Source organism: Serinus canaria, chromosome 1A, assembly GCF_022539315.1.
Source record: "Serinus canaria isolate serCan28SL12 chromosome 1A, serCan2020, whole genome shotgun sequence".
NCBI lineage: Eukaryota > Metazoa > Chordata > Aves > Passeriformes > Fringillidae > Serinus > Serinus canaria.
This window is the reverse complement of record NC_066314.1, coordinates 23,216,021-23,240,686: the sequence shown is the minus strand read 5'-3', so window position 1 is coordinate 23,240,686 and position 24,666 is coordinate 23,216,021. Positions and strand designations below refer to the sequence as shown.

Here is a 24,666-nt window from a genome sequence, read left to right as displayed (position 1 = left end):
GGCCGAATTCAAGGGGTTTTTGGCAACCCGAGCCTGATTCCCACAGCCAGCCAAGGGCAGCGCTGGGCTGCGGCGCCCGCACTCCCACTCCTCACAGCGCCGCTACCGGTCCGCTCCAGCGCCGAGGAGCTCCCGGGGGCTCAGACAGCAGCACCTGGGGCTCCCGAGACCGCCCCGCGGCTCCCGCCCTTACCGCTCCGCCTTGTCCCGCCCGTCGATGTCGTATTTCCTCAGTCCCTGCCGCACCTGGGCCAGATCGCCGCTGGCGGCCGCGCGGTGTAGCTTGCCCAGGTCCTTCTGCCGAAGCTCGTAGGCACCGGCGGGGCAGGGAAGGGAGGCGCTGCCGGCCGGCGGCTGCCCCTTCCTCTTCCTCCCGAACCCGAAGATCCTCTTCATTCTGCAGCAGGAACAGAGGCACAGTCCCGTCTAAGGAGAGCGACGGCGGGAGGCACCGGCGGGCTGTATCGTGCCTCAAGCAGGGGCAGGGGAGGGGAGCTCCCGGCAGCGAGCTCGACTCGATAGGGCTCCTGCGGAGCCAAGCTCGGGCGCGGCGGCCGCACCAGGGCAGAGCCCGCGCCCACTGCCCCGGCAGCCCCGTCCCACCGCCCCGCGGACCGCAAGCTACGCGCAGGCGCGGACAGGCCCGCGCAGGCGCGGCCGCGGGAGGCGGGGAGTTAGGGAGGGAATAGTTCTGGGATGGAATTAATGTCCCAGGGCACTCAGTGCTGCGTGGGTGCTGTTATCAGGCTTGGGTGAACGAGTGACAACAACAGACAGCAAGGATTAATACAAGAGGAAAGGGGATGGAGCAGAACTTCAGACATCATCTATTTACGTGCCTGACCAGATGCTGAGGAAGACGTAGGTCTGGTAGCTGGGATCGCAAGCTGCCGACTGAGATGCAGGTTAAGCTTTGGGTGGGAGCCCGAGACAAGAGGCCGTGAGCTGCCAACCTTCGGGATGTCCAAGAGCGCGAAGATGGGTGGCTCTACTCAGGTGAACAGAGACACAGCAGGAGCCTGGAATTGCTTCTTGGGTAACAAAGGAGATGAAGACCGGTGACGCCAGGGAAGTCGTTGATCCTGGAGAGTGGGACGAGAGCCGAAGACTCGGGCGGAAGAGCGAGAGTGGCTCTCAGGGGGCGACGGTGAGGCTGTAGAAGCCCAGATGTTCTTTATGTAGGCGCTCTCCTCAGAGGCACCACCTCGAGCTGTTTCTGTGTTACTGCACAGGAATAAACTGCTTTATGGAACGAGATATCTGAGACTCTGCTATGGGAAACAGGGGTCGGAGCGGTAAGGAAACCTGGTGTGACCGTGTGAGAGTCGGGGTGTGGGGAGATGTGTCAGGCGAGGCGGCCTCACCTCGCTGCAGCCTCCCGCCGTGCGGGGCTGCGCTTCCAGCAGTGGAAGCCTTTGGCCCTGTGACACCTTTGGGCTGTGTGACTGTCAGAGTTTTGTGAATGGTCAGACTGGGAATTTTCCCTAACGTCCATGACAGACTCAGAAAGTTACTTTCTGATAAGTGGGACTAAGTTGGCACGGACACAGAGGAATACAAACATGGATGCAAACGGCCGGTATGAAATTGTAGCAGAGAAAGCAAAATATTTGGTAAGTTTGAAATATTAATACTGTACTGCTACAGTGATGCCAGTGGGTAGTTCAGATACCAGATAATTTTGGGGTGATGCCATGGTACAGTATACCCTAGGGTATTTGTCTAATGGAACACCTTGCCAAAACAATTCTTCTTATCTTTAGTAACTACTTTTTGCATATGAATTTCTGAAAAACAGATGGCAAACAAAACCTAGTTGAAACAGAGGTATGCATTTCACTATGATAAGTAGTAAAAATATTTATTGCAACTGGAGAGGAATATAGTACCACTTCGTAGGAAGGTGATTCAACGCTTGAAATATTTTCTTTTCCTTCATCACTAAGTATGGTATATATATTAAAATCTTTACTTTCCTTTCTAGAAAGAATCTTCACAGCTTTATCAAATGTTTGCTTCTGGCAATATTCTCTTGTCCTGCGATGACTGATGTACAGACACTTTTATTAGTTGATTCTCAGTGTGTAAGCAGTGTTCTTTTTTTTTCAGACCTGACTCTAGAAAGAAGAGCCAAAATACTAATAATAACAATAATTTTTAAAAGATATGCAAATACTCTTTTGCTGAAACCGCAGCTAAGTAGATTCAGGTTGCAAAACCTAAATTTCTATGAGTATTAGGAAGTAACTACTAGTAACCGTTTAGAGAGTGTCTCTATAGTCAGTCTGAGCATTTAATGGAAAAATGGAGAGCAAAATGCATTTTTAACTGGATATATTTGTTTTCTTCCAGCCATCTTAGAAGAAAAACAAGTTTTTATTTACAAGATGGCAACATGGGATAAACATGAGTCATCTCTGTGCTCTTCAGGAGGAAGTATTTAATCTCAACTTTTCAAGTGGACACATGCTCAGCCACAAATAGTTTTGTTTTTACAGGTTACTCCCCAGCTAAGACCAGGAAGCCCTAATTCTATGTCAAATATTTCAGAATGGTATCAATAAAAACCCCTGTGATTACAATGTCAGTTTCAGTTGGTGACTTTGATAGCTGAATGGGCTAAAATTTAGTTTCATGCTTTTGAAGATAAGGGGATGCTGATGGGGTCATAGAGTACAACAGGCACTGTTCATTCTTTACTAGCCAAGAAAGATGCAAAAGAAATAGCTAGTCTCTGTCAATAAAGCAGCTGTCAGCTGTTTTATCAATACTGCTTCTTTAATTGTGTTGGCTCAGGGTGCTGTTGAAGATACCAAAGTGTATGTTTTTAGTTTTGATCCATTTCTATTTTCAATTTCATTTTTATAGTTCCTTTTTTGATTTAGGTTTGTGGTTTTTTTGTTTGTTTTTTTTAATTTTGGTATTTCCTATTCTGTTCAGTGTTCTCTATGCTTATCTGTAGTTTTCTCAGTATCATCTAATAGCAGCTGTTTCTTTTCCTGTCTGCATGAAATGTTTCATTCCTGTTCCTGAATTCTTGTTTCATTACAAGACTTGTAATGAAGGAGACTTGTACCACTGGGAGATTTCCAGATAGGGCTTAAGTGTGACTTCAATGTTGCATAAGCATAAGCACTGGTATTTGGATTAGTCTGCTATAGGTACACCTTTCCTTCAACATGATTCACTGTAGCTGGATAATTTAGCTCACAATCTTTGTACTGAGGTATAAAATGACAGTCTGAAATTCCCCTTTGCCAATATGGCTGATTCCCCTATTAGACCAGCTGGTGTATTTTGTCTACCAGGAGGGACAAGTGTCAGTAAAGACTTGGGCTGATAACAATATGCTGATAAGAATCTGGTTTAGTACACCTGCTTTGCAACTGCTGTATTTATAGAAGTGGTACAGCTTAGAAAAGCTGCCTGGGAGGCAACATGGGATAAACATGAGTCATCTCTGTGCTCTTCAGGAGGAAGTATTTAATCTCAACTTTTCATATTATACTGCATGTCTCAGTATAATACTGACTCTGAGGCTTTGATGGGGACGGGGTAGCTAGAACACATCCTGCAGACAGTGACTTCAGCAGCTTTTGCTCTAAGGGCAGAGCTGCAGCTGTGGGGGTGCTTCTGGTGTGCCACCTCTGGAGCCTTCCAGAGTCACTGGATAGTTGTTGAGTCCGGCAGGGGCAGTTTACTTGCTCCCAGAGTCCAGCCTGACACACCATATCCCATGCACATGGTAGGACTAACAGCTAGCTTTCCATTCAGAATGTAGAAGGGATTTCTTTTGGCTTCCTCTAAGTGATGAACAAGAAATTTTATTTTCTTTTCAATACAGTAAGAGTTACTGTATGAGATTGGTGCTAACACCACTAAGGTTATGGGCCATTCACTTAAAAGTTGTACTTGATGATCCATCTTTGTGGGTCCCTTCCAACTCAGAATCTTCTGTGAGACTATGATTCAGAAGAGGCTTACTAGCATATTCAGAACCACATAAATTCACTGGCTCCCACTTTCTGGGCTACCAGAAGTGTTCACTACACTTATCATGGAAGTGAACTCTGTGTTATTGTGGAGTCAAGTAGGTCGCAATTGGATTTGTTAGATTTGGTTCATTTTAGTTGAGAAAAATACAAAATAAGACCTTTGTCTTCCTTTTTTTTATTAAACTACGTGGAAATGATAAACCATAAGAAAGGAAGAAATGTCTGCTGACAGTAGAACTGCAATGCATTGAGAACTTACTCCAATTCCTAAATGCTGTGGCTTAACCCCAGACCCAAACTGAGGTACCACACAGCTGTGTGATCACTACCCCCTGCATACACACCACCACCCCTCCCCAGCCCAGTGGGATTGGGAAGAGAATTAGAAAAAGTAGCAAAAACCCCCTGACTTGTGGATTCAGATAAGAACAGTTTAATAGTTGATGCAAACAAAAAGGTAAGAATTGTAATTTCTAAAAAAGGAAAAATTAAATCCTTAAGAAATAAGTGATCCACAATACAGTTGCTCACCACCCACTGATTGATGCTCATCCTGTCTAACTTGACCCAGTTTTTATGGTGTGGAATATGCCTTTGGCCAGTTTGGGTAAGCTGTCCTAGCTTACTCCTCCCAGCTTTTTGTGCATCTCTCCACCAGATGACACATGAGACATGGGAAACTCCCTGACTTCTGATAAGCACTGCTCAGCAACAGCCAAAACATCAGTGTGTTATTGTGCTGGTTTGGCTGTGGTAGTTAATTTTCTTCACGGTGACTGGTGTGGGGCTGAGTTTTGGATTTTTTCTGAACACAATGATGATAGTGTAGAGGTGATTTTGCTATTGTTGAGCAGTGCTGTTTGGTCCCAAGAGTGCAGTCCTGGGCCACTTGCTCTGGGATAGCCACAAAATGTCAGGTCCTGAGAGCACAGTCCTGGACTGCCTACCCAGGCAGATGATATTTGGGATACCCCGGGCTGAATTAGGCAGAACAATGCCAAACAATCAAGTAGAAAGTTTTATTCATGGCAGCAATGATGGCAGAACCAATCTTAATTTCCAATCTTACTCATTCTGAAAAGTGGTGAATGTTCAGAATCCAACTGCATTAAGTCTGTACATTCCTCTTCAGTGGAGAGTCTATCAGTGATTCCAGTAATGGCAATGAAATAATTTGAGCTAAAATGCTTTGTAGGGTTAGACCTATGTTTGGGTTTGGTGCATCTGTACAGTGAACTTAATGCATCAATTATTCTGAGTCTGCAGTGCAGATATCAGCCCTGCCCAGAGCTGTGCTTGAGTACAGAGAACATGTGAGAAACATTCTGATGGAGAGGTATGGGAGCCTTCATCCTTCCAGCAGTGAACAAATATGAGAGTAGGCAGAAAGTTAATGATGACATTATTCACTCTGTTGTCCGATGAAATATTTTCTTGTGCTTACAGTCTATGCCAGCTGTGTTTGAGATACTGATAAATTAGTTTAGAATAGGCTTAGACATGGTTTTCAACAGACACTGAGAGAGACAACCATGACTGTCCCCAGAAAAGTCCCCTGAAAGTTTCAGTTGGTAAATGGTTTTTCTGTGACCCTCGCATACTGATTATTAGCCTTTTTTTCAAGTTTAAGATAGTTTCAATTTCTTGAAAGATCAAGACTTTCTGAAATAATTATGCATACTTGGTGTTTAAAATCAAACCAGCATCAGACAAAAAGAAAACAGTGTTAAATCAAAACAGATATGCAGTGATTTGCTTATACCACATAGTCCTTGATCAAACTAAGCAGCCAGATTTCATCAGCTCACATGGCATCACAGAGTTTACTGCTGCTTCTTACATAATTTGCCTTTACCTAGAGTTTACAGTACTGTTGCTCCTCTCATCCTCCAAGCAGAGGTCTCGTTCTCAATTATGTGAAGAACTCATGCAATATACTGTTTAATTAAAACTGTTAGCCTCCAAAGGGCATTTCGGATTTACAACCCATGCATTTGCTAATAAATGTAACTTTCAGGTAGATTGCCTGGAGAGGAGGTGGAACATTATTTTAATGCACTTTGTGCCAACTGTACTTTGGTGTATGTGTGGAGAGTGATGTCAAAGAGTTCTAATGCCTGCCTTCATGAACTTGAGGAAATGAGGACTGGTGAAATGGACTTCCATAGATGTCTGCTTCCCAGCAAGATATGGGAATGGTGTTTCTTCTTGACTTCCAGGTCTCGAACATGTCTCTAAGCATGAAAATAACACTGGAAGCATTCCAAACACATTAAGGGAAAGGATGAGAAAGAACAAAGGGAAACTTTGGTTTAACTTTTAAACTTATTTAACTTGAAAAAAACAGAACATGAAAAATGCAACATAATGAAGCCACTGTAAGAGGAAACATTTCTGACAGTTTTGTCAAACTCAAGAATCCAGATCAGTCGATCTCCTGGTCAGAAAAAAACAGATGTGGTTCTTACTGTGAGTGCAAAAGAAACCAACTATGCAGGAAAAAGCCCAGCAGGTGGGTGCACTGTGCTTGACATCCATTTAATAGATTTTATATTCAGACTGCAATGAACAGGTTTTCACATCTGAACTGGGGAGAAGGGAAACCATAGATGCTCTATAAAAGCAAAAAATGTCCAGAGCCTTTCCACAGCATTTCATTTAACTAGGTAATTTTTGGTTAAAACATGGTTAAAATCATGGTACTCCTCTATTGCTCTGCAAAGGGAATTCTGGTCCACATGAAGGATTTTGGAAGATCCAGCACATCGAGTTTCAAGTTCAGCAGTGGCTGGGGGGAAATGACACAAGATTCTTTATGTTACTTCTACAGCAGACATGGAGAAATAAGGCACTGTAAGAAGATTTTACATAACTTGAGAGTCTGCAAATCTTAACAAGACTTTAAAATTTCCAAAGACACCTAACAAGAGACAAACTGGGCAAATAGGAAGAGACACATTTTGTGCATATGTGCTTATCAGTCAACAACATTTCTAAAGCTAGTGACAGACATTCCCGAGGCTACATGATGGTAGAAGAACTACTGACTCTGAAGAAGATTCTAAGCATCAGCACTTTATTTCAGTACAATCTTTTATACCCTTCATCTTTCATTCATTACACTTGTGTGCTCTCTGTACCCTTTTGTGATCAGTCAGTACACCTCAGCATTCCATGTTCTTTGCCTTCAATACTGCTCACCTGTCCTACACAGTTGTATCCCATTAGGGATGAGGCTCAGCTGCATCCTCATTCCCAATCACCAAAACATTGTGCCTAGTTACACACTGAACATCTTGTGGGACTCCACACGACTCTAGTGGCCCTTAACAGTGCTTCTTAATGCAGCCCCTGCAGAGCTCTTCAACCTGAAGTCTTTGCTTTCCTCAAATGTTCAAAACTATGCTTTATTGCAACACTACAACTACACAGCTGCAGTCCCTGCAAAGCAGTGACTCTGGAGGACCAGCTATCATGAAGCAAGTGGATTTCCTCTTTGGACACCTGGCCTCAAGTTACAGAGCGTGTTTTATGCTCATGTTTGCCTAAACACTACTGAACCATCTCTTCCTAAAGAAATGTTGTCTTTTATCCCTGATCATATTCTTCTTAATTATTCAAAACAAGACTGACTGCAACACCTAAGCTACAAAGACAAGCCATGAATCATAGCAAGAAAAATCAAGATCTAAGAGCAGAGAATATGTATGGTATGGTTTAGTACTGAATGCAATACATGTACAGGGAAGAAAGGGATGGCTGAAGTCTAGAAAGATCTCTAAAAATCTGGGGACTTCTCTGATGTTTTTGCTGGAGATTAACTCTAGTGAATAGCAGCTTCATTCTAAGCTGAGTGTTTCTGAGTGGAGCAGTGGATGAATTTTCTTTTTGTTTGTTTTTTTCTAGGCAAGTGCATAACATTCTGTGCATTATTTTGGGAAGCAGGAATTTTTCACATTCAAGTCTAAACTGGAGAGCTTGCAGAAAAAAAATCTCTGAGCATAGCAGAGGAAGTTTAAAATAATGGCTTGAAAGATGTCAAGACTTAGACACCTTTTCCCTTAATAACACAAATGTAATGACACATTACCTTCTTTCAGTTCCTTAGTGATTTTTTCATCCAGTTCCTGTTGTGCCTACAATTATGCATTAAATATACAGTTAAGACATAATATACATAATATGACTCAAATATAACTGCTAAAACTCCTGAAACATTCTTACACCCCACGGACAATGTGATAAAACCTAAAAATATCATCCCAAATGGAGGTGATGGGCTGTGATGGCCAAGAAGATGCTGAAGGCTCTGGACCACATGAGCTATGTGGAAAGGCTGAGAGAGCTGTGACTGTTTCTTTCCTGGAGTAGACAAAGCTCAGGCGACCTTGTCTGTGTGTATTAACTACCAGGGAGTGGAGTAACAGAGATGGAGCCAAACTCTTCTCAGTGGTGCCAAAAAACCAACTGCCCCCAAGCTGCAAGTTTTTTTCAAATGTGGACAGTAAAATCCTGGGGAAGAGAGATCCCTCCAGAACATGAAATAAGACATGGGTAGAGGAAGGAAGCAGGAAATCTCAGGCCTAGACCAAAACATGACCTAAAGCAGGACTAAAATAAGCAAAGCCACAGTAGTTGAGCTATTGGAAGAAAGCACTTTCCCCAATTTATGAAGCCTTCACAATGACCAGAAGGTCCACAGGACCCTCTGCTACACATGCGGATGAATCAACAGAAAAAAAAGGTCTTGTTTGCCTCTTATTTATTTTAGTAACCTTGTTGTTATTCTCATCCCTTCCTGAGGGAATAGAAATAGATAGATAGAAATAAAGCTAACACAAGGATTTCTCTGAAAAGGAATAAGAATGAAAATACATCTTTGAGGACTCTGACAGTGTCTCCACTATTCTCCTGGTCCCCAAGCCCTCTGGAGAAGGCATCACAGGTCTGAGCAGGTACCTGAGTAGGTAACTCTCACTGCTTAGCTCTTAGGCAGCAACATACTGGGTCACTTGCAGCAGTCACCATCTCAGTAATTCTGTTTCAGCAGGTGATGTTGACTTACTACTTACCCATGGGGCTTCTTGAGCACAGAGTAAGTTGGATCCTCCAAGACTCCATGAGATGATACTCAGGGTCTAGGAACTCAACTCCAGAGCAGTACTGCTACTGCACACACAACTGCTGTTGCTACCCAGAACTTCTTGACTGTCATAATAGGCAAGGGCAGTAAAGAGCCTTGTCCTCTAGTTTAACCAAGTTCCATCAGAAGAGGTGAAATCCATACATATGGTGCCATCTTACAGAAGCTGAACTACCACAGAAGCCATAACTTCACAAAGACATAAAGCACAGAACTACTTGGCAGCAAGTCACTCTTTTACTCAAGAGAAACCAGCAACTTCAAAGTGTCTCCAGCTTTAGGCCAATGTGAATGCATCAGTAAGTTTGAATCAAACCTAGCAGCATAAATAGACAGAACATTTGCAATAGCACCCAAGGTTAAGCAGTACGGACTACAAACCTTGTCATATATTTGGCTGCAGAGAAGAGAGAGAAGATTTTTTGATTAAGGATCTGAAGAAAGAAAAACAGCCTTAAGTTCAAAGGTCTTCAGTGAGACAAGAACATGGCCTACATGTACATGAGGCAAGGAAAAAAGCTCACAATAGAAAGACCACTAAAATATAAGAAGGCAGTTGGAAAATGAAGCCAGAAAAGGAACAGAAGTTGAGAGAGAGCATAGGGAGCTGATATTCCCTTTCTCACAATATGTAGGGAAACTGGTTTCATAAATCCACCAATTCACACTGGTGGCAGCTAGCAGAGTTCCCTATTCTTTTCTACATCAAGACACCCACATTCATTTGCAGCAGCCTTTGGCACAGCTGTTAGGATGGAAGCTTGACAGTTTGAAAGTATAACAAGTGGCCTTGTGTCCCAAAATCTTGCAATACTTGCAGCAAGTAAACAGACATTCTCTGCCTTGGGCTATGCACTACATTTCCAAATTCTGGTACACAGACCACTAACAGTACTGCCTAGTTAAGACTCAGAGAGGTTTTAAGAGTTTAAAATTTTTACAACCCTGATGACCAAAAATCTTCAGCCTAAGAATGTACAGCTGTGCAGTGTTCTGAGGATTAGCAGTTGCTTTGGCCTATTAGACATGTGGCATGGAACAAGAAATTGATTCTAACGTCAGGCTAAAAGGGAGAACCTTTCATATGGCTACTCTTCATCAGGAGTCAAGAATGTTATTTCATAATGCTTACCTTGGCCACAGAGGCCACAAACCTCTTTCTTGATGATAAGATCATCTCACATTGGCTTAGGAAGCTTCCTCCTAGACTAAGACTTCTGTCCAGTCCTAAACTGTTGCCAAGATGTCCCAGTGCAGTTGAATACAGAACTGGACTTGCAGCCAGACCTCCGCTGACGATGCTGCTGGTGATTAATGATTTGCTTTTATGGTGCTCCCGGAGGAGTTTCGTATTGGCTTCTTCAAGTCTCTCATTAGCTCTGAAATGTTTGGAAGCACACAAACAGTTACCTTTGGCAGCAACATTGTCCCAAAGTTACTCTCCAGGTCCTTGACTATTATTATTTGACTTCTGAGATGAAGAGCCTCCAAAAGTAGTACATCATTTGACCAGAGCTTGTTTGGAGGGCCTTTTTCAAGGACGTCACACTAGGTATAAGGAGCAGAGTCACCAACACTTAGGAGTGCTCAGCATGAGCCCTTCAAAGCCTTCTGTGAAAGCCATGTGTTTACAGAGCTTCTTCTGGAATGTACATCGCCTCTGTAACAACTCTGGGCTGGATTCCCTTCTCAAGGAAAGCTCAAAGCTCAGAGCCACTGCTTAAACAGAAGCCAAAAAAGATAATTTCTATATTTCCTTCACAGAATAGAAATCTGTTCTCTGAGGGGCCTATTCATACTCAAAGAGTAATGGACATGAAATTAATCTTTTGTGTGGTCCACAGGATGAAGAGATTATAGAGGCTGGCAAACAAAGCTGCCAGTTAAAACAACATCATCAACGTGAAAAGTATCCTGTTCATGCATAGTGTTGCTACTGTGGTGTTGCTGTTGGAACTCTAAAGAGAAATGAAGAGAAGGCTGATGAAGGGGACGGTCTTTCACCAGAATTATGCCATTTCATGCTTCCACACGTGATGCTAAGCAGGTGGAGAAGAGTGATTTGGAAGGAAGATGCATGAGGAAACAAGAGTCACTTTTAATACCACTCTAAAAAATATGGACTTGCCTTTCCAGTTCCTTTGCTTGCCATTTGCTAATATTCACTTCCTTCATATACAGCTCCTTGTACTTTTCCACTTCTGCCTGTACACATTGTTTTTGAAAAGTACTCTTCTGTTCAGTTTCTTTTATCCTGTCTAATTCACATTCAAGATCTCTAATTCTGTATTTTAGCTGGCTAGTCAGTGAGTCATGATGACTGGCTCTGCTTTGTTTTATGAACTCCTGAGTGGCTGCCTGTGCCTGAAAGAAAGAGTGCACCTTCAACCACCACAAAGAAAAAGAGAACTCTCCCCACCTGTCAGTTTTATCCAAGTTCAAGGGCCCAGCCTGGCTCACAGAGGCAGCTGTGTCTTCTCACTACCATCAGCAGTTAAGGCAGAACCCTGGAGCTACTACCATAAGTCTTTTCACTCAGGACAAAGCCCAAATTAGTACTGCTATTCAAATCTACTAATGAAAGGGCACGATCTCTGTAGGACAGAGCATAGAGAACACTCAAAGGCCACTTGCTATGAAAGCCAGGTAGGTCCTCAGCTGCTTTCTGAGGAGCCTCTATTCAGCGGAATGCAGGAACTGAGCTCCCCTTGGCTATCTGGGAAAGCCACACTACAAAATTTCCTTATAGAAATAAGTAACTAGCCTCAGGATTCATCAGTAGGGAAATGTATGAACAGCTTACAGAGGTAGTAGCTTGCAGGTCTCTCTGCAGGGCTTCAATTTTGTTACTTTGTTGCTGGACAGTGGCTTCCAAAGTGGTATTTTCAAATTCAAGGCTTAAAAAGAAATCTAGGTCTTACTATAAAAATCTGCCAGAGCACCAATTCCAAAAAAACAGAGTAAAATATTGAAAATCAAGAGCATCATTCAAAACCATAATGATTTGCTCTGATGCAACAAGAGCTCTACTGTGGTTTCCACACAGCTTCTGCAAGCACCAGACACTTTGTCCCACTGTTGTTCTCTTACCGTTGCACGCGTTCTTCAAGTTGTTTTACAGTCTCCAAATATGCCAAAAGCTGGTCCTGCAGTTCCTCCACAGAAACTGTTGTTTCTCTTTCCTTCTCATCCGAGGTAGCCATCAGGTTCTGAACACAACACTTGGAATTTCGGTCTTCCACCTCCCGCAGCTGTAAAATGACAGAAAGAGTCGAAAGCTGTCAGGTGAGCTTTTATACAGGGCAGTCAGCTGCTGCCCAAGGATTCACATGCTGCAGATATCTGCCCATAACCACTGCCCAAAGAACTGTAATCATCTCAAGTACCTTCAAATCTTCTACTAGCAAATGAACACAAGCTGTGTTACTTCCTAATCTTCTACAGTGGCCTCTTCCATCCCTCCACAGATTTCCTAGAGCATGGTTCTAAGCACTGACACTGCTGCTCTGACCCTTCTGGGGCTCTGTGGTGATGCTCTTTGTATTCACTTTATTTGCTACTGCAGGAAAGCATGAACTGAAATGCTTTTAGTCCTAAAGAATGAAAGAGTCTTGGTTGCATTGGCAAACTTCTGCTGCAGGTGTGGCACTGAGTCCTAGGAAAATGGTGTTCCACAAGCATGAAGTTTTCGCTGAGCATATTATGGGTGCTTTTACTTCTTCAGTTGCAGAATTATGCCTGTCTTCAGAGTGAATTCAAACTAAGAAATGCTGCTGGCCACCAGCAGGTAGCCAAAAAACAAATGAACTCTCTCTTCTCCTTTTCTAACCAAGCAGCCCAATGCTGCAGAGGGAAATAGGGAAAACTTCACTGCTTCTACTCGAGACTAGAAAGGCCACTCAAAGGCCCCTTGCTATGAATATCAGGTCCTCAGCTGCTTCATGGAAGCTTGTATTCAGGAGAATGCAGACATTGAGCTCCCCTCAGGTCTTCAGGAGAAGTCCACAATAGAAAGCCCACAGAAATAGGTAATGAGGCTCAGGAGTCTCCAAGAGAGAAATTTATGAGCAGCTTACTGATGCAGTGGCTTGCAGGTCTCTCTGCAGGGCTTCAATCCTGTCACTTTGTTGCTGGACGGTGGCTTCCAATTTGGTATTTTGAATTTCAAGGCTTTAAGAGTAATAGAGGTCTTATTGAAGAAAATTCTACAAGGAGAGCTCCAATTCCAAATGTACAGTATGAAGTAACAGAATCAAAAGCAATAGTGCCCTTCAAAATCAGGGTATGTGTCCTGTGGTTTCCTCCCAGCCCCTGCAAGCAACAATAACCTCATCCCACTGTATTGTTCCCTTACCATTGCACGTGTTCTTCCAGTCCTTTCACAGTAGTCTGGTTCTCCAAATATGCCAACAACTGCTCCTGCAGTTCCTGGACAGCAGCTAGCTCTTCTCTATCCTTATAATCCAATGCAATCTTCAATTCATGAGTAAAATGCTTAGACCTAAGATAGTTTTCTTTCACCTCCTGCAGCTGTAAAATGACAGAAAGGATCTACAGTCTTCAGGTGAGCTTTTATACAGAGGATTCAGCTGCTGTCCAGGGATTCATGTGCTGCAGATATCTGCCCATAACCACTGCCCAAAGAACTGTAATCATCTCAAGTACCTTCAAAGCTTTGCTTCTACTAGCAAAGGAACACAAGCTGTGTTACTTCCTAATCTTCTGCAGTGGCCTCTTCCATCCCTCCACAGATTTCCTAGAGCATGGTTCTAAGTACTGACACTGATGCTCTGACTATTCTGGGGACCTGTGGTGATGCTCTTTGTATTCACTTTATTTGCTACTGCAGGAAAGCATGAACTGAAACGCTTTTAGTCCTAAAGAATGAAAGAGTCTTGGAAGTGTCAGATGAAAACTGCTCCAGTGGACCTGCTCTGGAGCACAGTATTGTGCCAGGGGAGCATGGGGAGTTCTCTGATGTAGCAGAGACCTCAAATGCAGCACTGAGAGAGGTGCCCAGCTGCCGCTGAGCAGGAAGCAGTGGATTTCCAAGGAATGGCAGCTCTGCCTCATCGTGGTGGGGCCAGGAGGGATGGCAGCAGTTATATCCTGGTGAGCACCGTTTCAGCAAAGGCTCCAGGTGAACTATGCCATCAGACCTGCTCTGGAGTTGGGAATTACACTGGGTTGTTTGGGGAGTGTTCTTAAACCAGGAAGACCTCAAATGTAGAGCAGAGAGAGGAATTCCATACCCCTGACCGGGAAGGGGTGAAACCCTGAAGAGAGGTAGCTCTACCTCAGCATGATGGGGCACAAAGGCAGGAGGGACAAAGGAAGATCAAAGCCCAATGTAATTAGCACTTCCTTAGATCTCTCTTCTTCTGGCCCACAGCATACTCTTTTGTCTTTTTTCATGATGAACAGGAAAGCATCAAGCATCCCATGGTTTATTCCTGTAGGAACAGGCTTTCCATACCTCCGCTTCAACCCACTCCAACTTCTCCTGCAAGTGCAGATTGTCTTCATCCACATCAGCCTCATGGCTTGTAGTAACCCCAAGAGCAGTCCTAAATCATCCAAAATTTGATAGGAAACTTTCAATTCGGCATAATTTTTTCCCTTCTTGCTCCCAAGTCTACTCTTTCCCCCTTTCCTACAAGAACAGTGAAAGGACAGCCAAGTACATAGAAGCTTGGACAATGCAGCTTAGAAGGAACATCAGGATGTCTCCAGTCCCACCGCCTCTGCAGTGCAGCCTTGACTATGGGTGTTTAGTGCTCCTTCAACTACTCTTCAAAATCCCTCTGGATGCAGATGCATGAACTCCTGGGGCAAACTGTTCAACTGCCTGACCATCTACATGGCAAGATGTTTTCTCTTCATGTGTGGTTGGAATCCAACAAGTGTGGCTGGAATCCATGAAGTCCCCTTGGACAAGTTTCTTCTCTTTCTCTCAGTGCTGCCATTCATAGCACTAAGGTCCTTTTCTTAAAACCTCCTCTCCTGCAGAGCAACCTTGCTGCTGTTCTAATGGCAAGTTTCCCAGTGAGTCTGGGTAGGTGTGAGGAGAGTGCACCACAGACAACACGTTCTGGCAGTCCTCAGCAGACAAAATACAAGAGTACTGAAGCTCTGAAAGCAGCCAAGGGCAGACCTGCATTTACCAGTCATGCTGGAAGAGCTACAGGGCAGAAGAGAATGGTGAAACAGCCTGCAGAGAGACAACGGCAGAGCAGCAGGCCGGCAGCATGCACTTCCAACAGTACTTGAGCCAACCAGGCCGCTCCAAGCCACAAAATACTCTAGAGTTCACTCTCCCAGCTGACGGGACAAATCTCGCATTTCAAGCCATTAGCTTGAACGCGATGCCACACACGGCCTTAAGGGCGAGGGCTTCCATGTGGCATCTAAAGTTGCTGGGGAGGGTCTGGTCGCACCATGCTGATACTCTCGTTCTGCCTTTTCCTGAAGAGATGCCTGCTGAGGACTAGTGGAGCTTGGCTCAGAAAATGCCGCGGCAGCGCCTGCCAGAAGTCGCCAAGGCGTCCCATCCGTGGCCCACAGAACTGACCGCCTCAGCTGGTCTCGCGGGTCGATGCCGACTCTCTTGAAACGCCAGCGCCAGGGCCTCAGCCATGCCAGGTCGCGGCGGGCAGCCGGGCGGTGCAGCCTGCCCTGGACCTCGTCACTGAGGTCGGAGGCACCGGCAGCGGCGGCGAGGGGCTGCCCAGACGGGCTGCTGGATGGCCACTGCTGTCGCCTACTGCCGAACAGCCGCCCGACTCTCTTCTGCTGGGCGTGTGACGACATGGCCCCGCTGGGGGCGATCAGCAGCAGGAAGCACCCGGCGGGCTGCTTGCCCCGGGCGTGGATGGGGGATGAAGGACAGGACGAGGTTGAGGGACAGGGCGACGATGAAGGAGGGAAGCGAAAAGAACCAGAACAGGCGCTCGGTGCAAGGCACACAAGGTCGCCCCGCGCAGTGGCGGCGGTCGGGATCCTCCGAGAGGGCGGCAGGGTCGCGCTGCGGCTCCCGGAGCGGGTTGGGCAGCTCTGAGCCCGGCTCCGGGCACCTACGGAACCTGCGGCGCCACAACGGCCGGCGGCACGCGCGGGATTCACCGGGGGCGTCACAGAGGCCGCGGCGCGGGCGGAGGAGGCGCCGGGAGGGTGACGGCGGGGCCGTGCGTGCGGCCTCGAGGGGCGCCCGGGAAGGAGGCGGCCCGCGGCTTGTGAGGCTCGCCTCGGGCTGCCCCGGGGCACGGCCGCGGCTGCTCCGGCCGGGCCGGAGGCTGCGGCACGTACTCGAGCAAATATCGCCTCATCCGCTCTCGGCTCTTCCCTCAGCGCATGGCCAGGGTGCCGCTGAGCTCACGTCCCCTAAATGAAGCTCAGGGTGGGGTGGGATCCCAGTCCGAGGGAGGAGGCCACCGGAGGTCTCAGTCATCTGAGAGGTGATGGCTCCGAGGCTGCAATGCCAGAGTTCCAGAACAATTCCCCAACTCCTCTGTCTTGTCCCTGCTGAAGACCAAACAGACCCTTTATTCCCCTACACCATGGTAACTCTGGCACTTGCTGCTATGCCGGCTGCCAACGCTGAATTTTTGTTCCACCGCTCCACCAGCCAAGGGACAGCACGCGGCCCGCTGCAAAGATGCTTGAAAACACATCCCTGTTGGCCCCAGTCACAAGAGAGTGTGAAGGCCCAGAGGTTCTGCACTTGCTTTCTGGGCACCTTCAGTTTGCTCTTTCTTGAGTCATTGTGCTTTGCAAGGTATTGTGAAGTCTTTTAAACTGAAGAAGTGCTGGAGATTTTGATGTGAAGAAGGTTAGTAGATGCAAAAAGGGGATGAATGGACTCTGTCTGTAGCACTGTGCCAGAATAAATGAAACTTGCCAGTAATATGGTCCTTTGTAGCAGACCTGTTAGGATGTATAGCACAAATCTTTGCTGCCCTATTAACCTGTGACCTTTGCAGTCATTCAGCCCTCGGGGACATCTCAGTTTGTGTTCACAGAGTAAGAGTCACTTCCCAGTCTAGTGTTAAAAGGAGATGATGCTGTAAAGATGAGGGAAGTATGTTTGGAGATCTGGTTCCCGGTAGGTTTGGAAAAGAAAACTTACACCACTATCATTGTGGTAATTAATGTTAGGTGCCAGTGTTTTCTCAAGTGACTCCCTCAGTGTTGCCTGTCCCCAGGCCTAGTGTAGATGAGGTCGTTTTGTGTTATGTAAGTCTCTGTTCATATAATGTGGCGTGTCCCATAATCACTCCACAAGTCAACAACAAGACTTCTGAAGTAAATCCTTTCAAATGGCTCAGGAATTTCCTTGTTCCCTCCTCTTTCACTATCCTCACAACTTCATAGTCTCTTGCACCCAGAGTTCTGAACTCTGTTGTGCACTGTCTTTAAAGCTTCCTGAACAGCCTTTGGGACTTCAGCTGAAACTTTGTTATTTGTATTTTTTGTTGTATTTGTTGTTGTTGTTGTCGTTAGCTAGCGTTAAAACACAGCTTGATGCAATGGGAGGTGGAGAATTAGTGTTGGGATACAATACAGCTTTTCGAAAGGAGCAGTTATATACTCAGGCAGGGCTTTTGTACTGCCCTGTTGCCTTCCTACGTCTGTTTTCCTATGACGGAGTAAGCTCCTCTAAGTGAAGAGACCATTAATTGTGCTCTCAGAAACGCCTTATTGCTTTTCACGGGTACTTTATGCCATCTAGTGGCAGCCCGTATGTCTTCGTGTACTGTTTACTTCGCAATTTTACTTTTTAGGCAAGATACAAAACTGTTTGTTGTACGACTCCTCCATCAAGCAGCAAGGTGCAACTCTCCATCCATGCTACTGACTGTACTGCTGTGGTGAAGGGTCAGGAGACTCGATGGAATGGTCAGGTTGGGTGAAGTATCCAGTATCAAGTAAAACCACAGGAGTGCTCAAAATTAGTCCTTTTCTGAAGCTTAATGGAGTTGTGAGTTAATTAACCAAATGCTCATTATGTGATCGTATGGAGGCCTGGTTGCTGATTTAGGGATGTGTCCTGGAAGTAAAAAGTCTTACACAGAATGACTGAGGGAACTGGGGTTGTTTAGCCTAGAGAAAAGGAAACAGCAGGGGCACCTTATCACTCTCCATGATAATCTGAAAAGAAAATTGTAGCCAGGTGGGGGTCAGTCTCTTATTCCAGGTAACAAGTCATAGGACAAAAGGAAATGCCTCAAGTTGTACCAGGGGTGGTTTATACTGGATAATAAAAATAAAAACCAATTCTTCACAGAAGGATTTGTCAAGCATTGGAAGGGGCTGCCTAGGGAAGTGGCTGAGTCACCATCCCTGGAACCATTTAAAAGATGTGTAGAAGTGGCACTCAGGGACATTGTTCAGTGGTGGGCTTGGCAGTGCTGGCTTAACAATTGGACTTGACAACCTTAAGGGTCTTTTTCAACCTAAACAATCTGCAATTCTGTGATTATAGAGCCTCTAAAATGAAAAGCTGTATTTTGATGGGAATGTGTGTTTCATGAATCCCTTCCATAATCATTAGGGATGCTGTGTCTCTGAAATGTAGCAGTTGTATTGGACATGCAGGTAATTAAAACAGCTCCACAACAGTGATGCCAAGTTGCTTTAGAGGAATTTGCTTCACTGAAGTACAGTTGTGCACATTTGTAGGGATTGTATGTGGCCATTTTCCTGAGCTTCCATCCCCTTTTGAAACAGGGTATGAACTGGAACTAGGTTTGTCTTTATTGATGTCTTGTTCTAGCACCTGATATGAAGCTATTAAAGTATGTGTCTTTTCACATCCTGAAATTAGAGACCTTCAAATTACAGTGGTGTATTGTATACACCTTGTACTATTTGTTTCTTTATATACATAATAAATATGTACATATGTAGTTGAGTAAGTATGTATACAAAATACAATTGATAGTCTGCTTAAAAATTGTAGATAACTTTGGAATACAAACCTTGTTATTTTCAGAGGAATTGTGGTGTTAGGCTACTTAGGAAAAATCTCATTTGTTTTGTTTATACAGGATACAAGCAAACATTAAAAAACTGAACAAAAATGAAATTCAGTGTTGTGGTAATTAATTCCAGTTAGGGAATCAAATTCAGAAAAGAATATTTTTCTCCTTGTTCCAGGAGGGGATAAAGAAGGATAGAAAGAACTCCATTTTCTTATATAAAAGCCAAAGAGATATATTTGAAGCTCCTCATTTGTCATATGTGTAATATCACATGTCAGAAGGCTCTCCTCTGCACCTAGCAACTATGTGCAACATAGAGGGAGTGGGTCAGTAGTGAATACTCGTGCTGTTCCCAGAGATACCTGATGGCTATTGCTGACCTCTTTACCAGACTGCTTTGGTTTGTTCTCAGGGAAAGATGTTACGGAGATTTTGATTCTACTTAATCAGTAATATATCTCTAGGCTTGACCACAATGAAAAAAGAAAAAGGAGTGTCATTATTACTGTCACTGTCCTCTAGGGACAGCTTACCTGTTTGTTTAGCACTTTGTCTGCAAGAGGCTTTGGCTTTTTTGTGTCCCACCCTAGCAATCAGAATGCTAGCTAGGTAGCTGAATTCCTTCAGTCCCCACTGGAGATTTTTATTTGTATATTGTGCATTCTATTGTTTTTGGAAGTCTTGGTGAGCTCCAGGTGTGGATGAACAAGAATGTTTAATGAAGAACCACTGGATTTCCATATTATTTACCATTTTCTTAATGCATCTTTCTGTTTCCTGGGTTTTACTTGGCTGGCCACATCTTTCTTACAGAAGTACAACACATAGGCTCAGTAGAGTATACAAATTTAATTATTTCTTCCTGATTCCTTTTTTTTGCACAGGTCCCCAGGGTCTGTGATCTACTGCTGAACTACTAGCTGTTCTGTGTCTGTCGAATATCTTGGGAGTAATGGTTTATGGCAAGATAACAAGCTGTACAGCAGATTATTTAACATTAACAATACCGGCCTCTCATTCCTCGTATGTTCAGTTTAGTGGCAACACAAATAAATTAGCAGGTGCACTGATATGAAGAGTGCAGACAAAAACAGGGTAAAGAAAGACTGTAAGAGAGGAAATTACATATGGGACTACTCAAGAGAAAAATATTTAAAAGAAACCACTACATACAGCCTGAAAAATGTTCATAATTTAGATCAGTCTTAACTGTAAAGATGGGGAACATTGTGTCTGTGTTTCCACACAGAGCAGACCTCTTCTGAATTTTAAGGGAACAGCAGCCAAACTTCTTCAAGGTTGACTGCTGTTGAATTAAAACCTCAGGCACCTCAGACACACAGCAATTGGATGCAGGCTGAATGTAGGCTTCAAAAGTTCTTGACTCAGTGGACTCAGGGACCTTAAATGTCTGGGTCAGTCAATAGCAGACTAAAAATTCATTTAGACAGCAGGGATAACCAGTGCCATTGCTCTGGTCCCCGAGATCTAAGAGACAAGCTACCCATCCAGTTTTCATTGGGATAATTGGGGTAACAGGTCTCTATATACTGGCATTGGTTGACATGCCTAAATATTAAATCCTCCAAGTCAGCACCAGCATCCTCTCTTTCTCCAAGATGGCCTGCCTAAAATCTGCAGACAGTACCTCTGATACAACCACGGGAAGAAAATCTCCTTGGTCACCTGCTGATGACTAAGCTTCTCACTTGCTGTGGTCATACTTTTTGCTTCCAGAAAGCAGTGCCACCCATGAAGCCCTGTTAGGCTCCACTTCCCTTTTCTCAAAATCCCTTCAGGGCTGTCACTGACTGTAAGATGTATGACATCACTGAACAAAACACCACTCAAAACACAGCAGTCGATGTGATCTCCAATCTCTTCTGCCTTTTCTCTGTCTAAAAACAGGGCAGAAGAGTTACAAGAACTCCTATGTCAGCATTGCAAAAAGGGGTCTTGTTCATAACACAGAACAGTCCATGGAAGAACACTGACTTTCTAACAAAATAGTTATTGTAAGACACTTTCTGACCATTTTCACAAGTCATTGGTCAAAATCTGGGGAAGGTTTTGTCCAGAACAAAAAGACCCATGCGTTTTTCATGGAGAGAACTGTCTTATCTTGAGAAGACTATTTGTAACACAAGTTTGGAACCATTTTTACAGCTGCTTTATTGGGTAATGTTAAAAGGTGCTTGGAGGCAGACAGCTATTCTGAGATCTGCATCACCCATTACCCGTGAATATTTAAAAATCTCTGCAACTGGGTTACTAGAAAGGCAAACCTGCACATTCATTCAAGGTGTTTCATTGGAGCAGCATGGAAACAGAATTTCCATGTGAAAAATAATGACCAAAAGTTAAATCCTTCTAGAGTAGACTGTTGCTAGCAGGAGGCTGGGCTCTGTCACTCAGCTGGTAATTTTCCCCAAACATGTGATAAGGGCTGAGATCTCATCTCTGACCCTTTAGCTCAGTTTTTTGATGATCTCAGATAGTTAATTATAAGTTTTTTCTGCATCAGTAGATCTCATAATGTCTCATGCAGCGACCAGTGGTAAACTATAGAAAAGTTGTTCCACAAACCTCTTCCTTGTAGCCAGATAAAAGGGAGGATGGCCACAGCTGATCAATTGGAAGGTGAGAGAGGTTAATTAGTTTTGCCTGTTTGCTCAATACCAGCCATTTCAGGCCTCTGGAAGGATAGGCTGAAGAAAATTAAGTGACACAGAAAATAATTTCCCTGGTGAATTAGTTTATTTACACTCCATGCAAATGCTCTGGAATGAAGAGAGAGGGATTAGGCTCAGGGGCACTGCTTCATCTCAGTGTGAACAGTGGACAGCCTTGCTGTCCATAGGAGCTCTTTTCTCAGGCTGGGGAGCACCACTGGTAACCTGTGAGCCTGGGCAAAGCACTGCAACGTTTGCTAACACAGTGCTGTCACCCAGCAGAGAAATCCCTAGCAGAAGATGTCAGCCAAGCCAGCCTGGGGCATCATTCCTGTGTAGAGTGACACAGCCATGTTTGTTCCCACTGCCCACAGGTCTACATTTAACAAATATGGTTGTGTGGTTCCTGGGATGAACATGTTCATGGCTCATTGATAAGGCATAGGGCAGAGAAGCTCAAAACAAGTCCATCTGTGTAGACATCCCCTACCTGACCTCCATGGGCTTGGCTTCCACTCAGAATTTCCTTTTTTTTGGAGTGCTTCTATAAAATATAGCTGCTAGAGGTGGTGCATTTCCTTTACAGGGAGTTATGGAATGATCACTGGAGCTCAACATTCTTATTTAATTAGCAGCTTTTGGCTTCCTATTTATTATGTATAGTCTCTTTTCTGCCTTTTTGCTGTCATAGCAGATTATCAATCATATTTTGGAAAGAAGTGTTAAAGCAAAATTTTACAAACTTGCATTTTATTAACATTTTGCATTTTTTACATACAAATGAGCTTTCTTCTAGATTTTCTTCATATTCAAATCCCTCTGGAAGGTATATTTCCAATAAATACACTATCTGAAAGGTAACAGATACCTCATGTCAGATGGGAGCTGTTGCCTGCTCCAATATATCCTTCACTATCCAGCTGGTAATGTTAGGGGTACTCCTAAGGGAGAAATGTAGAACACAGCTACATTAAGAAAATTCAGGTTTTCTACAATTTTAACTTTTAGTTTGAACTTTAGGGCTTAGGTGTACCATTATTATTGTAACACATCATGCACTGGAATTCCTGAAATTCTATCATGTAAAGAATTAAACAAAAAAAAGGAGTGGATTTAAAACAATTTCTATGGAAAAAGAATTAGATTAGAATTTTTCAGTTTAGAGAAATTAGCTCCTCTGTTAATTTTAGAGTGTATAAAAGAGTCCTGATCAGCCCTATGGACAGTACATGGGGTCAAGATAGATATGAGGAAATCCTGCCATCACTATACATACATACTTACAGTAAGAGGATGCAGGAGATGCTTGCAGGCCTTCCCTAATCTCTGCTGGTGACTTGATTAAGAGTTGCCAGGCTGCTGATTGTCTCTTGGCATGAGAATGGATGGCACAAGGCTTTTTTGAACCAGCCAGGTTGGAAACCTGACACTCTAAAAGTAAGGCACTCAGCATTTTTTAGGCTAATGTGCATGAGCAGAGGTTTGTGTAAATATGGGCTGGGTACTGCATATGGGACCCAAGCAAAAATCTGGGTAACACTGACCTCTGCTCTGTGGGAGCACCAGTTTATCTGGAGATAGACTCAGTGTTTCTGCCTGACACTAGTTTAAACAAAGCAGTGTAACCTCTGGTAGGATGCCAGAGAGATAGGGAGGTTTACACCTTTTCTCTGTAAATTTTTTTCTTGCATTCAGATGTTACTACATGATGTCTCAGGTTGAATAAAATGGCATTTGCCACAGGGAAAGTATTTTTTCAAATAAATAAAAATAACCATAAAAAAGAAAGAGTTCTAATTACTCTCATCATAAATCATTGCATTAAAAAGGAATGACACTGTTCTGAACAAACATATTAACAGACTTTTGTTGCTACATTGCCTTGCTTTGTTATGTATTCATCTATTAGTCACTAATTTGATCCTCATAATCATTAGTGTTAATTAATGAGGTGGGGCTTTTCCAGAATGTCAGTGAGAGATTTAAAATATTTATAATTGGTGAACTAGTACAGGATATGTTCAGCAATACTGAAACTCTACTTTTATAGAATCATATCATCAAAAATACCCAGAAGCCAACATTCATCATAATGATTCATCATAATGATTTCTTTTTATGCCAAAACAAAATGACACAAGTCATACAGGCTTTTTATCACAGATGATGTGTATGGGAGTGGAATTTTTTCTGGCTTTTAAGTCATTAAGAAGAGCAGTTTTATAACTTTATCACAGGTGATAGGTGGGTTTTGAGAAAGAGAAGAAAAACATAAGCATAACATCTTTCTCCATCTCTCTTTTGGGCAGTTGGATATCAGCTACTTATCTATAATAAGCAAAACTTTATGCTTTCTTTGTCTTCCTCTTGGTGTGCTCCATTTTATTTTTTCAGTTGGGTTTTCATTTTTTCAGGTGATGAAAAGCAGGTAAGATAAAAACAAAGACCTTGATGTTAATATTTCTGATGCTGTAAGCAATTTGGTTGCATAGTAAAGGCAATGCCAAGTTCTTTGCTAATGTAGGAGGATTCTAATCAGAATTGAGTTCTTCAGATTTTCAGTCCTTTTTTTAGAAGGCATATGAGTGGAAGTTCTCAGATTACCTGTTCAACTTCAATAACTTGCAAATGACTCCCAAGAGTGTTTTAATGTCTTACACAAAAATTGATGGATAGAGGACTCAAGGAAGGCTTTAACAGAGGTCAGGAAAATGCACATGGGAAGATAGTTGGGGCCAGGCAAGACCAGTATCTGAGATTTTAAGAAGTTTCCCTCCAGAAAGTGATTTTTTAAGGTGACAGAGTAATTTACTTGAGAATGGACACATTTTAGGATTTGCTAATATTAGGAGTAGTTGATTTTCCAATAATTTTTT

General features: G+C 43.7%; 1 protein-coding gene and 1 long non-coding RNA gene across 3 annotated transcripts in view; one reads left to right on the top strand and one right to left on the bottom strand.

The window, feature by feature from the left end:
* The window catches only part of LOC103813686 (ankyrin repeat domain-containing protein 26-like), a 47,162-nt gene extending 46,568 nt beyond the window's left edge, over nucleotides 1-594 (bottom strand). For both annotated transcript variants that reach the window (XM_018910184.3, XM_030238579.2), the window contains exon 1: nucleotides 194-594. In XM_018910184.3, coding sequence (XP_018765729.1) covers nucleotides 194-396 — 203 coding nt within the window. In that variant the 5' untranslated portion in view covers nucleotides 397-594. The remainder of the gene's footprint in view (nucleotides 1-193) is intronic.
* An 880-nt stretch (nucleotides 595-1,474) lies between these two features.
* LOC108961573 (uncharacterized) lies at nucleotides 1,475-2,582 on the top strand. The gene is made up of 2 exons (XR_001989919.3): nucleotides 1,475-1,613; nucleotides 2,353-2,582. It is a non-coding gene; the product is annotated as an uncharacterized LOC108961573 (long non-coding RNA).
* Nucleotides 2,583-24,666: the final 22,084 nt, after the last annotated feature.